This window comes from Aspergillus glaucus (genome assembly GCF_001890805.1).
Source record: "Aspergillus glaucus CBS 516.65 unplaced genomic scaffold ASPGLscaffold_12, whole genome shotgun sequence".
In the NCBI taxonomy this organism is placed as follows: Eukaryota; Fungi; Ascomycota; class Eurotiomycetes; order Eurotiales; family Aspergillaceae; genus Aspergillus; species Aspergillus glaucus.
In genome coordinates, this window is record NW_019170464.1 from 71,418 (window position 1) to 84,915 (window position 13,498).

At 49.3% G+C, this 13,498-nt stretch overlaps 7 protein-coding genes across 7 annotated transcripts; 2 read left to right on the forward strand and 5 right to left on the reverse strand.

Annotated features, from left to right (window-relative positions):
- Window positions 1-124: 124 nt before the first annotated feature.
- Window positions 125-2,164, reverse strand: kexA (serine-type carboxypeptidase kexA; the record flags this gene model as incomplete). The annotated part of the gene is made up of 3 exons (XM_022540795.1): window positions 125-1,465; window positions 1,530-1,890; window positions 1,971-2,164. The coding sequence occupies 3 exons, from the start codon at window positions 2,162-2,164 to the stop codon at window positions 125-127; spliced, it is 1,896 nt and encodes a 631-aa protein (XP_022400011.1).
- Window positions 2,165-2,681: 517 nt separating this feature from the next.
- ASPGLDRAFT_47848 (SAM-dependent methyltransferase) lies at window positions 2,682-3,990 on the reverse strand. The gene is made up of 5 exons (XM_022546767.1): window positions 3,481-3,990; window positions 3,387-3,404; window positions 3,217-3,327; window positions 3,046-3,164; window positions 2,682-2,981 (listed from the first exon to the last, which is right to left on the reverse strand). The coding sequence occupies exons 1-5, from the start codon at window positions 3,797-3,799 to the stop codon at window positions 2,925-2,927; spliced, it is 624 nt and encodes a 207-aa protein (XP_022400012.1). The 5' UTR covers window positions 3,800-3,990; the 3' UTR covers window positions 2,682-2,924.
- A 651-nt stretch (window positions 3,991-4,641) lies between these two features.
- On the forward strand, window positions 4,642-5,300 carry ASPGLDRAFT_36092 (endosulfine family protein; the record flags this gene model as incomplete). The annotated part of the gene is made up of 3 exons (XM_022544649.1): window positions 4,642-4,677; window positions 4,756-4,839; window positions 4,902-5,300. The coding sequence occupies 3 exons, from the start codon at window positions 4,642-4,644 to the stop codon at window positions 5,298-5,300; spliced, it is 519 nt and encodes a 172-aa protein (XP_022400013.1).
- Window positions 5,301-6,814: 1,514 nt separating this feature from the next.
- On the reverse strand, window positions 6,815-8,201 carry ASPGLDRAFT_26261 (ICE2 family protein; the record flags this gene model as incomplete). Its single annotated transcript, XM_022543543.1, has 2 exons — window positions 6,815-7,618; window positions 7,680-8,201. 2 exons carry the CDS (start codon window positions 8,199-8,201, stop codon window positions 6,815-6,817), a joined length of 1,326 nt encoding a protein of 441 aa, XP_022400014.1.
- Window positions 8,202-9,211: 1,010 nt separating this feature from the next.
- Window positions 9,212-10,392, forward strand: ASPGLDRAFT_127707 (MYG1 family protein; the record flags this gene model as incomplete). Its single annotated transcript, XM_022540734.1, has 2 exons — window positions 9,212-9,300; window positions 9,363-10,392. The coding sequence occupies 2 exons, from the start codon at window positions 9,212-9,214 to the stop codon at window positions 10,390-10,392; spliced, it is 1,119 nt and encodes a 372-aa protein (XP_022400015.1).
- Window positions 10,393-10,484: 92 nt separating this feature from the next.
- ASPGLDRAFT_386276 (SMP-30/gluconolactonase/LRE family protein) lies at window positions 10,485-12,165 on the reverse strand. Its single transcript, XM_022544972.1, has 4 exons — window positions 11,858-12,165; window positions 11,073-11,794; window positions 10,941-11,013; window positions 10,485-10,880 (listed from the first exon to the last, which is right to left on the reverse strand). The coding sequence occupies exons 1-4, from the start codon at window positions 11,989-11,991 to the stop codon at window positions 10,577-10,579; spliced, it is 1,233 nt and encodes a 410-aa protein (XP_022400016.1). The 5' UTR covers window positions 11,992-12,165; the 3' UTR covers window positions 10,485-10,576.
- Window positions 12,166-12,587: 422 nt separating this feature from the next.
- On the reverse strand, window positions 12,588-13,427 carry ASPGLDRAFT_47854 (Yae1 family protein). Its single transcript, XM_022546768.1, has one exon. It carries the CDS (start codon window positions 13,321-13,323, stop codon window positions 12,715-12,717), a length of 609 nt encoding a protein of 202 aa, XP_022400017.1. The 5' UTR covers window positions 13,324-13,427; the 3' UTR covers window positions 12,588-12,714.
- Window positions 13,428-13,498: the final 71 nt, after the last annotated feature.

The following is a 13,498-nucleotide window of genomic DNA, read 5'->3' on the forward strand; positions in this document are numbered from 1 at the left end:
TTGATGGTATTTGTCCATTCTATCCTGTGGTAATAGTATCCAGTCAATCGCCATGTTCAGATAAATGTAAAATCTGCGTCCCACCCAAAAGACAAAATATAATCAGCAAGAAATTGAAGCAAAATTACGATAAATTATCCTGCGCCTGCCCTGGTCCAGATGGCCGCTGCTCATCTTCATCACTGTCATCGCCTACCGCGTAGTGTTCACGATCCAAACCAGGAGAGTGCAGGTCATCAAGCTCGGACTCGTCAAAGTCTCCTGCTTCCACATCATTAGTGCCAGAGCGCTTGTTGTGGAAACGTTCAAGCACAGACGAGCCATTGTGAGAGGTTTCCTTCTGATAAACACCCCGGTAGCCGCGGTGATGCCGTCGGCTGCGCCAGATGAAGAAGCCCCAGACAGACACACCGATGATAACGACGATCAGAGCAGCCTCGCCGGACTTGGCATAAGCCTTCCATTCGGTCTCTTTGATTCGTTCCTTTTCTTGTTGCTCAGCGGCCGTGCTGTTTGGATGACCACCCACGGAGGTTTGCGGAAGTTTCTCGCCGTCGATGCGCGAGTCGGCCGGACTACCGCCGATACTGGCAATGTCCACTCTCATGAAGCGGTCGACCATGTCCCGACTCTGGCGCGGGACATCGTAGGGGACCATATGGCTTGCGTTGTAGATAAGGACGTAGGTTAGGTTGCGGGCGTATTGGTAGATACCGGCAGGTTCGTCTTCAAATGTCCAGTCATGACGCGGGGCCCAAACACCTGGCGAGGTCTCAAAGCCGGTTCCTCCGTTCCATTTCATGTTGTTAATCAATTGCTCCGTTCCGACATGGTTGCAAATCAGATCCTTGTCGCCGCTGAAGAGAAGAACCTGAACGCCGGATTCAAGTAACTCTGGAAGTAGGCGGACAGAAGGGACGGAATTATGGGCGGTAAATCGACTGCTCACGGCTCCAGTGCACTCTTCCCAGCCGGTCTTCTTTTCCGGGTTGATGTTCAAGGCACTAACCACGTCCGGTCGGCGAAGGTATGGTTTGATGTTTACTAGGTCCGGGGGCCAGTTCATGCCACATGACGGAAAAGAGTCGCGGAGACGAATGTCGTACATGTTGTAACATTCTCTATTCCCATCGACAGTGCGCTTCAACAGTTCCTGTAGCACGTCCTCGCACTCGGGTATGCCGACTCTGTCTGTATCGGCCTCCAGGCGAGAAAGACACACAGATTGCAACACCTCAAGATTCTTCGCAAGCGAACTACCTTCTGTGAGGAGGTTTTCTTCGTAGGCATAAGGCAAGTATGCCTGGTATTGTTCCACCGGGGATACCCAACCGTTTCCGATGAGAAGACCGCGGAGATTCCATTTACTCGCACCACTCTGAGTCGCGTTTTTGTTTCGTTCCTGAATGGCTTTTGCAATGTAGGGTATATGTTGACCGGCATAGGATTCACCCGCGAAGTAGATCTGCACAGAACAAAGCAAATTAGGGGTAGATCAGATATTGAGTGGTTCGAAAGCAAAGACCTACATCATCTCTTTCATATTCCGGAAAGATTTCAAACCACTTCTCGAGAAATGTAATGAAATGGGCCGACATTTCGTCCAATTCATGAATGTAGCTATCCGTGTTGACGTAGCTGAATCCGGTTCCGACGGGTTGGTCGACAAACAGCATGTTGGCGAATTCATCCCAGGAGCCTTCATTGTACTCCAACGTCTGATCGTCCTTGACTCGATACGGACCAACCTCCATCAATGCACCGTCCATGGAGCTGCAACCCGGACCCCCGTTCAGCCAGATAATAGTTCGTTGCCGGTTGGCGATATGACGGTTCTGGAAATGCCAGAAAAAAAGATTACCGTTGTTGTCCGGGTCCACTTCTACATGACTTTAATTATTCTATGCGTCAGTCTCATCTTCCTGTTGTCCAAGTATCCCTGTATGTGCTTCATCGCGAGCGTAACTCACCCAGCATGCATTTTCAGGAGTGGCCCATCCGGAGCCCCCGGTAATGAGCGGACATAATAATCCGCTGCCGATTTAGCAGATACTGCGTCGACACTGTACGAGAAAAGTAGCGATAATGCCCAGGAGGTCATGGAGGAGAGCGAGAGAGCGCTCGCTCCCTTCCTTGAGCCCCTGCCCAAGGATAGCGAGACCATTCTTTTTTCGCTTTCTCTGAACGGAATGACCGATCCCGGGAAGAACCAAATCTCAAAAAGAATATATCAATTAGTTCCGTTAACCGGTATAACAAGAAGAGAGGCAGTTCATTGAAGAAGAGGGCGACAGAATGCGAGTGCTCACGACCGCATCGGAGCTCGTATCGGAGTGAAACGCGGGCGGATGACGTGAGGAGCCGGGTGTCGAGGGACAGACACTAAACTAACAGCGTCTGGACTCTCTATAACAGGTTTGGAGCAGTTGCCAGCACAAAATTAAGGAGAGAATCAGATCAACAAAGTGAGGATATTCTGAAAATGAAGATGAAACAGAAAGCAAGACGCTGGCGTGGCCTTCCAGAACCCCCAAGGCGGTGAGGCAGTGTGACAGGTCTATTACGCCGTCTTGCGGGCAGTTTCTTTGGTTTCAGAAATGGCAATACGGTATCAATACAATGTCGATACAGATCACCTGCCAGATCGGGAGTAGGATGGAATTTATTTTTTTATATATTCGAAAAAGACGTTGAAAGAAAGCAGGAAATCGGCCTCGAACAAGGCGAACCAGAGATGGACAATAATAGCGTTGAGGGAAGAAAGAGACTGGTGTACAAGTAGTGGTGGTTAGCCTTGCTGCGCCTTGCGGAATGGGTCCAGTAGTGAAGAGGGTTCCAAGAGGTATGGGTTCCTTTACATTCATCACAGCGTCTAATACTCGATCTTTCTTTGTACAGGGTAGACCGGGTAGACCGCAGACAGGTTAAAATAGGTCATCGACGCCTTTGTCAGCATCATTCTTGATGAGATCGATCATACCCTAGACAAGTCAGTACTTTAAGTGTTCTGCATGTACAGAGTACCTGCGGGCACCAGTAACGTACAGAAGGCATGATCGGTTGGCCATCCGCACCCTTGACATAGCGGAATGGCATTTCGGTGCGCTCATTCTCGGTGACCCGGATTTCTGGGTAGTCGACGTATGGGACTTGCTTCAGAGGAACTGTTAGTAGATTAGCATCTGTTCAATGCGCTGCGAGTTGACAGTCTCTCACTTCTATCCTGCGAGATCATACGGGTGACTCGCACTGCCGTATCGGTGGTCATCTGCTTAGGACCTAACCGACGTCCTGCGTAGCCCTTTTTTCTCAATTCCTTGGTGCGATCTAGCAGTCATTCTGGTCAATTGCAAAGTAGAGAAGTAACATTTCATAGCATCACCCACCCCGCGGAGGATCATCACCTGGTTTCATACAGTCAGTTAGCTTCCTTCCACAAAAAAGGATAATATATACGGCTGGAAGAAAAGCAAAACCTACCAAGAATACCGCCAAAGAGAAACACTTCAAACTGATCGCCATCGGCCGGGCTCAACTCGACCTGGGCCGCTGGATCAAGCAAGCAGACCTTGTCCTTCCGGTCCGCAAAGATTTCCTCGACGCTGTGCTGGTTAATCTCAAGGCCCTGAGTGGCAGCCAGCTCCTGGGGCAGCTTCAACGATGGGGGCACGGAGCTGAGCAGGAATCGAGCACCTGTTGCGTGGGATTCACGAGCGATACAGCCATATTCCAAGGAAGACCAGGGACCTAATTCGGGGTCGAGGTGTTCGACCACGAAAGTAGCAGGAGTTTTGCTCATATTCTGTTCTTTTTGAGTGAATAGAAGAGATTGGTTATATAGTTAAACTAGAGGGAAAGGGTGATTTTTTTGGGTGCTCCTGTTGTTCTGGGAGAATAGAAATTTTATAGAGAGCGCGAAAAGAACCAAATCGGGATGCGATGGACTGTGGAGAGAAGCGGTTGAGCAGTCGCCATGTATATTCAAATACTCCAGAATATATCATTATTATTATAACATGTTAGATCTTTTTTTATAATAATCTTTCTATCTTGCAAAAAGATATCTTTATTGTTCTGTAATCATTGCCCCTCCATAGTCTGCATACATATTTCTGATAATAACGACCACCACCGCAACAACAATTAAAACATACACTTCTACTCCGTATTTTTGTATACAATTAGAGTCGAACTGGTAGATAATAATATATACATAACACAACAATAATATAATTAAATTCTATTGGTATCACTGCTGTGGTTACCTGTCCGCCCACCGCCCTCTTCCTCTGCCTGCAACCAACTTCATCATCTACTACTCTATTACCACTTCTTCTCTTCAACCTCTCCTTCACCAACCATTCTTCTACCGGCTATTTCTATTCTCTCCTCGAATCGCCTAATTTGAGTGTGTCTGTTCGACTCTCCAGATTCTTCAACCCTCCTTTCTCTCCCTCTTCGTCTGGCAGGGATCTCTCTGTCGCCCAACTGTCGCTCTCTTCCCCGCTTCTCGACCATTGGCTCTGCCCAGAGAACTTTTACTACTGCAACCACTGCCACGGCTTTTATCGCTTCGTATTAGCTCTATTCCCTTAGCTTTTTATCTGCAAAAACCGTTCGGTCTCGCTCCAGTCGCCCAAAATGAATCCTCATCAACAGAACAAGGTTGACATCAGTGTGAGTCTTGGCAGTTAGCCACCTCTAGAAAGAATTAACGAAAAGCCAAGGGATCTGACCGTTGTTACTTGATCACAGTCCCTCAACCCAGATGAGCAGCGTCTGCTGCGTCTTTATGGCAAAATGCCAAACAAGAAGGATCTCCTCCAAAACAAACTCAAGGTGGGATTGTCGCTCATAGTTCGTTCCCTTGACCATTAATCTAATACCAGTCGGCAATCTAGGAACGGAAATATTTCGATTCAGGTGACTACGCCCTCAGCAAGGCCGGAAAAGCCTCAGACGTCGGTGTCACCAACATTGGCTCCCAGCACCCCGTCCCCGAAAACATTCCGCACCTGACGGCCACTTCGCCCGGCGCCAATAACCCCGCCGCCGCCAGCAACGGTGGCAGTGCCAGTTCCCAGGGCCAGCAGGTCCCGGGAAGCAGCATCAGCGGCCACCCCGGCTCCATTGGGTTTCAAGGCAGAAGCCCTGCTAAGGAAGGCAGCTTCTTGCAACAGGAAACCAGCGCAGAGGATTCCGAGGGCGCCAGAGACTCCGCAGCTGCAAAGGACAAGGACGCGCATGAATCCAGTGTCAGTCCACCGCCAGCACGAGAGGGCGTGCCCATCAAGCAATAGTGATCTTCTTTTCTTTCCCCTTTCTTTCTTGTTTCTCCCTTCTTGCCGGGCTGGCCTTCCTTTCTTCTTTTTGCTTTTCTCCTCGCTCCCATTGCCCATGCATTGCTTTGTGGTATAAAAAAAGAGCCTGGCGCTATGGAATATGTTCTGTTGTCCTCTCGATTCTATGCGAGAGCTGTGCTTCTCTTCCTTGATCGGGCCACCAGTCTGGACTGCAGAACAGGAGGTCGAGGGTGAATGGCCGTTGGAAGTGGTGTCCAGACGCAGAGTTTCGTCTGGCCCGATGAATGCGTACATAGGAAGACAGCAGGTTTCCTGTTTCGTGACATCGCTTACTCCATAGTTTCCTCCGGCTCGGCTTGTGTCTCGGTCCTTGCCTGTGCTTGGTCTGCTTGCTTTACCGATCGCTCTTTTTCCATTTTCATCTCCACGCACATGATGCCACGTTCTGCGCTTTAGTTACGCCTTTTCTTCTTGTTCATATGACTTCATTTTGATTGATCATATTGCCATGTTTTCGAGGAATGTATTCTGCCCTATCTTGTTGTGATTTTTTTTTCCACGCATGTGATGCCGTACGCCACGTTTTGTCGTTGTCTATAACGAATTTTTTCCACCCATACCTTATCAAGATTGCTCTTTTTCATTTTGAAGCTATTTTTGTGTCTACATATAAATGCATAATGGTTGCAGGCCAACAAATCGAGTCATTTACTGCTTGACCCTGCCCCAAAGAAGTTAGGTCATATAGATCACAGTATCGATTCATATTCCATGTAAATTAGCTAACTAGTCTCATAATAAATAAGGCCAAATCAAGGCACTGGACGAACTGACACAGTGCCATTTAGGCTATATCATTCGGTTATAATCGTCCACAAAGACATTGCTCAGTAAGAAATCGAAAAGCAAATAGACCAGTTGGAACAGAAATGTAGACACCGAGATAAAACAGACAAAAGATGAGAATTCGAGCGAATGACATGAAGGGGTATAATGGCAAGTAGCAAAGAATATCAAGAGCCAAAAAAAGGGGAAAAGAAAAAGAAATGACAGATGAGCAGCTTCACACGCTGAATCCGATTCCACGTCATAGGACGTGGACTGGACTGTCCCTGCACTGAGCTTCCACGGGTTTCCCTGCAAGCACAGGTCAAAATAATGCTATCGTCTTTCAGAATCATATCATGCAAATATTGCCTTTTTTGACAAATCGGATCCTCCGGGAGTATCCAGATAAGATGCCAGGATAATGGGCAGTACCCCGGAGACCCAAGCTGTGCGGGTTTCTACCGGACCTCGTCAGGTGCACTTATAAATGGTCCGATCTCTTGTATGAGTCGGAGATGACCAAGAGCGGAATATGCTCGGTCTCGTAAACCGAGGTCTCTGTAATGGTGCTGGTAACAGTGTATGCTGGTTTAGATGTAAGCGCCCCCAGATTAAGGGGACAAAAAGAATGGTCGAGGAATCGTCAAACCACGAATCATCGTACCTGGTCTAGCGTAGACAATTCAGTCTGCCTTCCAATGACCCGCCAGACCAGTGTCGAGGCTGTCGTTTTCACCCAGATATAGCTCAACCGCATACAATCCCAGCGTGCAGGCGAGGTTAATCCATCTCCAGAAATTTCCCCCGCCACCTCCTTGGGTGCTCCACCATTCACCACTACCTCCCATCGCTTCGGAGGTCGAGGAAAAATGCTGCATCAAAAGACTGGTATAGACCGAGATAAGAATGGAGGGAGAGAAGTAGCTGAGGAATCCCAGGAACTGGCCCGCCGCATCAGAGTCATCCAGAGAAGCTTCTTGGAACAAGGCACGGGCTCCAGATTCACGAACAGCTGGGATAATCCGTGTCGAGGCGTAGAGCACCAAGAGACGATAGGCGAGCGAGATAAGAACCGATGGTGTCACTGCACCAAAAACCGCGTTGATCACGTTGAAAGCTGCATGGATGATGGAGGGAAGGAGGGACAGTGCGTGCATGAGGGTGGTGTAAGATGCCATGATGATGGGAGGCAGAGGGGGGAAATCTCCTGCTTGCGATGGCGACGGAATCTGTTCGACCGGATGCGAGGGCTTGTAATCGGTAAAGATTTGATAAATGCACAGGACGACATAAGCAAACAAGAGGGAGCTTTCCACTGGATTTCCACGGCCGCTGCCGATCCCCCATGCACACAAGATCACGGCACATGTGATGGAAACGCCGATTAGAGCTGCGTCGACATTTGAAATCTCGGGGAACTGGAGGACCCGCCAGAGGAAGTAAACGGAACTGGATATAATAGAGGCGGACATCACCAATAGGCCGATCTACGAGAAGATTAGCCTCCCTAATGCATAGCCATAGGAAAGAAAGAACATGGGTACATACCATCCAACTATCACTGCGTCCACCACGGTTGACCAGCCACCTGGTGATTTGTCCTGCAGCCTGAATGACCAATAGACTGCAGAACCCCTCTACCAGCTGAAAAACCGGAGTTGACCATCGCAAAAGCTTCTCCCAGTTGCCAATTGTCACGGTTTCCACCAATCCATCGGGACCAAACAACCATTCTTGAATCGACGAGTCCTGGGCTCTCTTTCCGCTGAAAGTCCGCTCCACCCATGAGGTAGAGTTATCCGCATCAATGGAGAATCGATTCAGCGACCAGATAAGGAGGATCGGGATAATAAGCCATTGCGTAGAACTGATGACAACGATCAACGAGGATCTAAGCCACGACCGGTCCGGAGTGGTGACCTTTAGAAGGGAAAAGAGAAAGTAGAAGGTCGCCAGAGAGAGCGAAAAGGCCAAGCCGCACGTCTTCCCACCCACATCAAATGCTAGTGGAATCGACGAGACTGTGACCGTGAGGAAGAAGGCCGACGAGAGGGCGCGGAAGAGCCACATGGGGTTCGACGTAAGACGAAACGATATCACTGGAACGAGCGGGGGTTGTTGATAATAGAGAGGAGGGGGAGAAAAGGGTCGATGATGTGACAGCTGCTAGATACACGCGACGAGGCACGAACCAAGGTTGGATTCCCAGTTAGGTATTAGGTACCTATTATCCGTATACCCAAGAGAGCTGAGCAGAATGACAAAAAAGGATGTAGATGCCTGACTTCACATCAAGCTGGTTTATCTGTCTGTGCCCCTCACTTTATTTTAATTTTTTTAAATTTATTTTTTTTCTTATATATTTTTTTTAGCTTCTCTGGTCACGTCCGTGTGTCAGTGTAGTGCCTTTTTTTTTTTTTTTTTCGATCTTATCTCCAGGCGGGTCAGAATATAAGACGAGTTTCACGTGGTGAACTTGACAGTAGCGCAATGAACGTAGAAAAGTATATCTCTTTGACGCGTGTGTATGTTTTCGCTTGTCCGTTCGAGAAGGGTTGAACCAGTCGACGGTGCAATCTCAGGCGAAATTTGCGCTGGACAGGGTACAGCTGGTTCCTGCGCGGCACTTGCAGGCTGGGGGACGAGGCGGTGGGCTCCAGGATTGTAGCGGTCAGAAGCAGCAGAGAAAAGCAGAGAAAAGCAGAGAATTAGAGCGAAGAGTGCAGGAAAAAGAGTTGTAAATGAAAGAATAATCACTGCTGGAAAGAATTATTCCAGTGATTATTACAAGAAGAGACAGAAACGGAAAGTCGAAGGCAGACAAGAAAAGAAAAAGGGACAAATACTGATTAGAGAGGAAAACACGAGCATGTGACAGCGCGTAAGGCTGATACAGCGATTATTACCGTCCGTATTAATGCCTTGCTCTAGTCCTGATATGGACACCACCACCTGATGGAGGAAGCCCTCTGATAAGAGCCCTAACTATTGTCCAGATAAGGTAACTCATCCAGATTTTCCCTCCAAGGTGACAACAACGATATATTGTCCATACAAACTGAACTACTCATTGTTGGTTTATGTTTAGACTTCGACAGCTGTTCAGAATGGCCGAAGAAATTACTGCAAAGAAGCTCAAGACCTCCCCTCCCGTCCTCGGGACCCATAAGTATGTCCTTGCTCACTTCCAATAACGTTTGTCTGGTTACTGATTACGATTCCTTCTTCAAGCGGTCATTTCCATGCCGACGAGGCTCTCGCTGTTTACCTCCTCCGTATGCTCCCTACATACTCCTCTTCTCCTCTTGTTCGTACCAGAGATCCGGCCCAGCTTGAGCAATGTCACACCGTTGTCGATGTCGGCGGGGAGTATGATCACTCCCGCAACCGCTATGACCATCACCAACGGACTTTCGCGACCTTCTTCCCCAACCACGAAACGAAACTCTCGTCTGCTGGATTGGTGTACATGCACTTTGGTCGTGCGATCATTGCCCAGCATATCGGATTGCCGCTAGACCACGAAGATATCTCCATTCTGTACGAGAAGCTCTACACCAGCTTCGTTGAGGCCATCGATGCCAACGACAACGGTATCTCCTCTTACGACCCCGCAGCCATCGCATCAGCTGGTATCGAGAAGAGGTTCAAGGATGGTGGGATCACCATCACCTCCGTGGTGGGCGATATGAACAACCCGGACCCCACCTGCCCGGAAGAGCCCCAAGATGAAGACAGTCTCTTTGGTCGCGCAAGCACCTTCATTGGAAACGTCTTCACCCGCAAGCTGCACCACGCCAGCACATCTTGGCTGCCCGCCCGCACGACTGTCCGTGATGCGTATCACTCGCGACGGGACGTCCACCCCTCCGGCCGCATCATCGTGTTGCCCAAGGCTGGTATCCCCTGGAAGGAGCATCTGTACAATTTCGAAAAGGAGGCTTCGGGTGGTGGAGAAACCAGCCCTGAGAATGAGGTCTCCTATGTTCTCTACGCCGAAAGTACCGCAGAGGACGCTAAGTGGCGGGTGCAGTGTGTCTCAACCTCCGAAAGCAGCTTCGAGTCTCGCAAACCTCTGCCTGAGTCGTGGCGTGGTGTTCGTGACGCGGACCTGGACGGCGTTATTGCTGCAGAGGCAGAGAAGTCCGGCAAGCCCAAGATTCCCGAGGGTGCCATCTTCACCCACGCGAGCGGGTTTATCGGCGGTCACAAGAACAAGGAGGGTGCTTTTGCCATGGCCGTGCGGAGCTTGGAGCAGTAATAACGATTGATGCACTTTTAAATATACAATTTATAACGAGAGCAAAAGAAGAATTCGATACATTCATATTCCCATAATTCGATTCCAAGACGGGTGTGGTCCCAGCGGACATTTCAGACATAGATCATCATCCATAAACATATTTACAACATCATTGCGGGCGTCAATGCAATTAGAATTGAGATTACTTCAATTCTTGGCCTGCCAGATCCCATTCGACCCTGCTTATTCCACCAGCGCCCATCAACCAGAGCGTCTTGAGCTCAGGACCGGTCCAAGCAAAGTTCTGAACGGTGTAGTTGGTCTGAACCGTCAGGAGAAGCTGACCAAAGGAGTCAAGGACATCTACACCCCTCCCGTTTCCTGTAAGTATGTACCCATTTGCAGCCACCTTGAGGCCATCAGGCACGTATTCAGGAGACAGGTAGACAGGTCGTTTGTTCGTAGCGCGGGTGCCATCCTCGCTCAGGTCAAATGTGTAGATGGTTCTGCTCTGGTATTAGTATTTTCATAACAATGAGATGGCCATCAGCCAAAGAGCGACATACCTGTGTCCCACTGATGAGTTGAAGGTGTTCTTGTGTTGGCCGAATTTCGGGTCAACCGTGTTTCTTCCAGCGCCTAGATGCAGACATGTTAGGCGAATACTGTCTAAAAGGGGTTGAAATAATGATACGCACCGGTGTCACTGATGTACACAAGCGTACCCTCCGGATTGAACGCAATACCATTAGGCTGGGTAATGCTGTCATCCACCACGAACACAGCGCCAGAGGTCGCATTATATCGGTAGCTGGCGGTTGGAAGCTGAGGAGCGGTGTCGGTGAGAGAATTCCACCATGAATAGTCTGGGTCGGTGAACCAGATATCTCCCGTTTTCGGATGCACGGCAACATCGTCAATCGTATTGAAATAATATCCAAAGTAGTTGTTGACCAGGGTTGTCGATTTGTTCGTCTTTGGGTCCACTGTTCTCAACCCCAGCCGTTGCTCACTGCCACCGATGGACCCGTTTCCGCCTGACGCACCCCAGACGATCTTGCCGTTGTGGAACGTACCGCCATTGGGAGCGTAGACAGGCGGGTTCGAGAGATATTCGGACAGCTTTGGCGGATCCTGATTCAAATCGACGACCAGCTGGGGGAGATATCCCGGCGTCAACTGGGACAGGTAAAGCTTGTTCTGCGAGGCTACATAGACAGGCGCTTCGTGCACGACCTCGGGAACTTTGAACATGAACTCATAGCTGGGCTTAGAGCCCAGGAGCTCGAGACCGCGTTCTTTGTCGAAGACAAGGAAATCGGCTGATTTGACGTCATTTAACCGAGTACCATTGCCGTAGGTAATGTCGCCAAAAGTCGAAGGGACATCGGCAGTAGATAGCCTGCGGAAGAAGTGGTATCTAACGTGCACATTCCCTATTAACATCCAATATTGCACATGGCTCTTTGGCTTCTTGACTTACGGGAGCACATTGGCATATTTATTGATGCATACCACCGAGGGACCGCAATCTTCCGAAATCGGGTTGGTAACACCGGTCTGCGCACGAGTAATACCAGCTAGAAGGAAACAAAGGGTCGAGAAGCGCGCATGCATTTTGAAGCAATCGCTCTATGAGATGGTGTGTTCTGTAAGGACCGGGAGGGGAGGAACTTGGCGGAAAACCAGGAACCGAGAAACACTCTTCTTCTCAGGTTGACCCCATAAGGCCATCGGTCTGTTTATATCGTTTCCGATCCCTGGCCTTATTTCCGGACTTCGTTATTGTTGCTGTTTCTCCACAGTTCCACAAACCAAGGGGGGTTTAGAAGTTGATGGCACTATTCCATAAAAACCTCGCATTGCATTAATCGGAGCACGAGTCCAATCCAATCGAAAAGGTCACCAGTCCCAAGGTTTAGCCGGTTTCCAAGCTTGGCTTTCTGATCTGCAACAATTCAATTTATTAGCGGGCAACTAAAATGCCCGATTGTGGGGGGAAGCCCGATCGTCGATGAGGCCGCAAGGAATGCCGAAGAGGGAGAGACAACACGGCTGTTGTCGTTTTCAATTGCAGCAAGTCGATACCGAAGACGGCGAGGTTCGTTTGGACTGAGGCATATTTGCTGCACTTATGACTCGGAACAACTCCGAACGAACCGCCATAAAATAAAGGACGGCAGTATGCGGGGGCGGGGAGGAAGGGGGGGGGGGGGGGGGGGAAGTAAAGAGGGGTCATGAAAGGGAAAAAAAAAAGAGGCGCATGGTCAGTGACCACGGCAACAACTGCAACTGCAACTGCAACTGCAGCGGCAATGACAGTATGATAAACCATAAAACTCAATGCCGGATGTTCAAAGAACTGATATCTTCGATGCTACCAGTTCCGTCACCTGATGTTGCTGCTCCAGCTGGAGTGCCTTTGGCGCCGGGATGTATATCTGACGTGTCTTCACGCTCCCCCAACGCACGCTGAATGAGTTTGGCCTTGATGATAGCTCCCTTCAATCGTTCGTCCACATCTGTCACCGCTTCCTCTGTATTCGCCATGACTAATGATGCAGGATCGACTAATTCGAGCAGAATATCGAGGTTCTTCGCCAGCCGTGCACTAGGCGGGAGTGTCGCCATTTCTGCGCAGACGGATGGGTCCAAAGAAGCATCCAAATCTTTGTGGCTGATCGCATCTGTTGTAGAGATATCATATGTATCTGTCTTTGCACCCGGCTGCTTGGAAACTTTGGAATCGGCGAGTCTCTGAGCCCAAACCAACGCCTTTCCATACAATCGTCCCATTTCGACGAACTTTTCGAAGCCCTTTTCAACAGCAAAGACGCTTCCCTCGGTATATCCAGCTTGAGCACCATCAGCAGCTCCCAGATCGTAGCCTTCTTTGTAGAATTCCTCCTCCAGATCTAGGAGACTCTCCAGTAAGTGATTGCTCTCCATCTGGCCAAAGCAACGCGACGTGTGGGATTAGAGACACCAGAAGAATAGAAAATAACTCGAACAGCATATAATTTCAGCGTTATACAAGAAGATTGTGAGTCAGTCGCCAGGTGGTTGCAGTCAAGAGAAGCAAAAAAGTTGAATGATGAATCATCCGCACTTTTTCTCTCGGCTT

What these genes read in the sequence shown, in the direction of transcription:
- ASPGLDRAFT_47848 (XM_022546767.1), bottom strand. Translation starts at nt 3,799, where the DNA reads ATGAGCAAAACTCCTGCTACTTTCGTGGTCGAACACCTCGACCCCGAA. An exon ending in TATGATCTCGCAGGATAGAA is followed by an intron (nt 3,165 to 3,216) that starts GTGAGAGACTGT and finishes ATCTACTAACAG; the next exon opens with TTCCTCTGAAGCAAGTCCCA. An exon ending in GCCAACCGATCATGCCTTCT is followed by an intron (nt 2,982 to 3,045) that starts GTACGTTACTGG and finishes TGACTTGTCTAG; the next exon opens with GGTATGATCGATCTCATCAA.
- ASPGLDRAFT_386276 (XM_022544972.1), bottom strand. Translation starts at nt 11,991, where the DNA reads ATGCATGCGCGCTTCTCGACCCTTTGTTTCCTTCTAGCTGGTATTACT. An exon ending in AAATATGCCAATGTGCTCCC is followed by an intron (nt 11,795 to 11,857) that starts GTAAGTCAAGAA and finishes TGTGCACGTTAG; the next exon opens with ATACCACTTCTTCCGCAGGC. An exon ending in TGTGTACATCAGTGACACCG is followed by an intron (nt 11,014 to 11,072) that starts GTGCGTATCATT and finishes GTCTGCATCTAG; the next exon opens with GCGCTGGAAGAAACACGGTT.
- ASPGLDRAFT_47854 (XM_022546768.1), bottom strand. Translation starts at nt 13,323, where the DNA reads ATGGAGAGCAATCACTTACTGGAGAGTCTCCTAGATCTGGAGGAGGAA.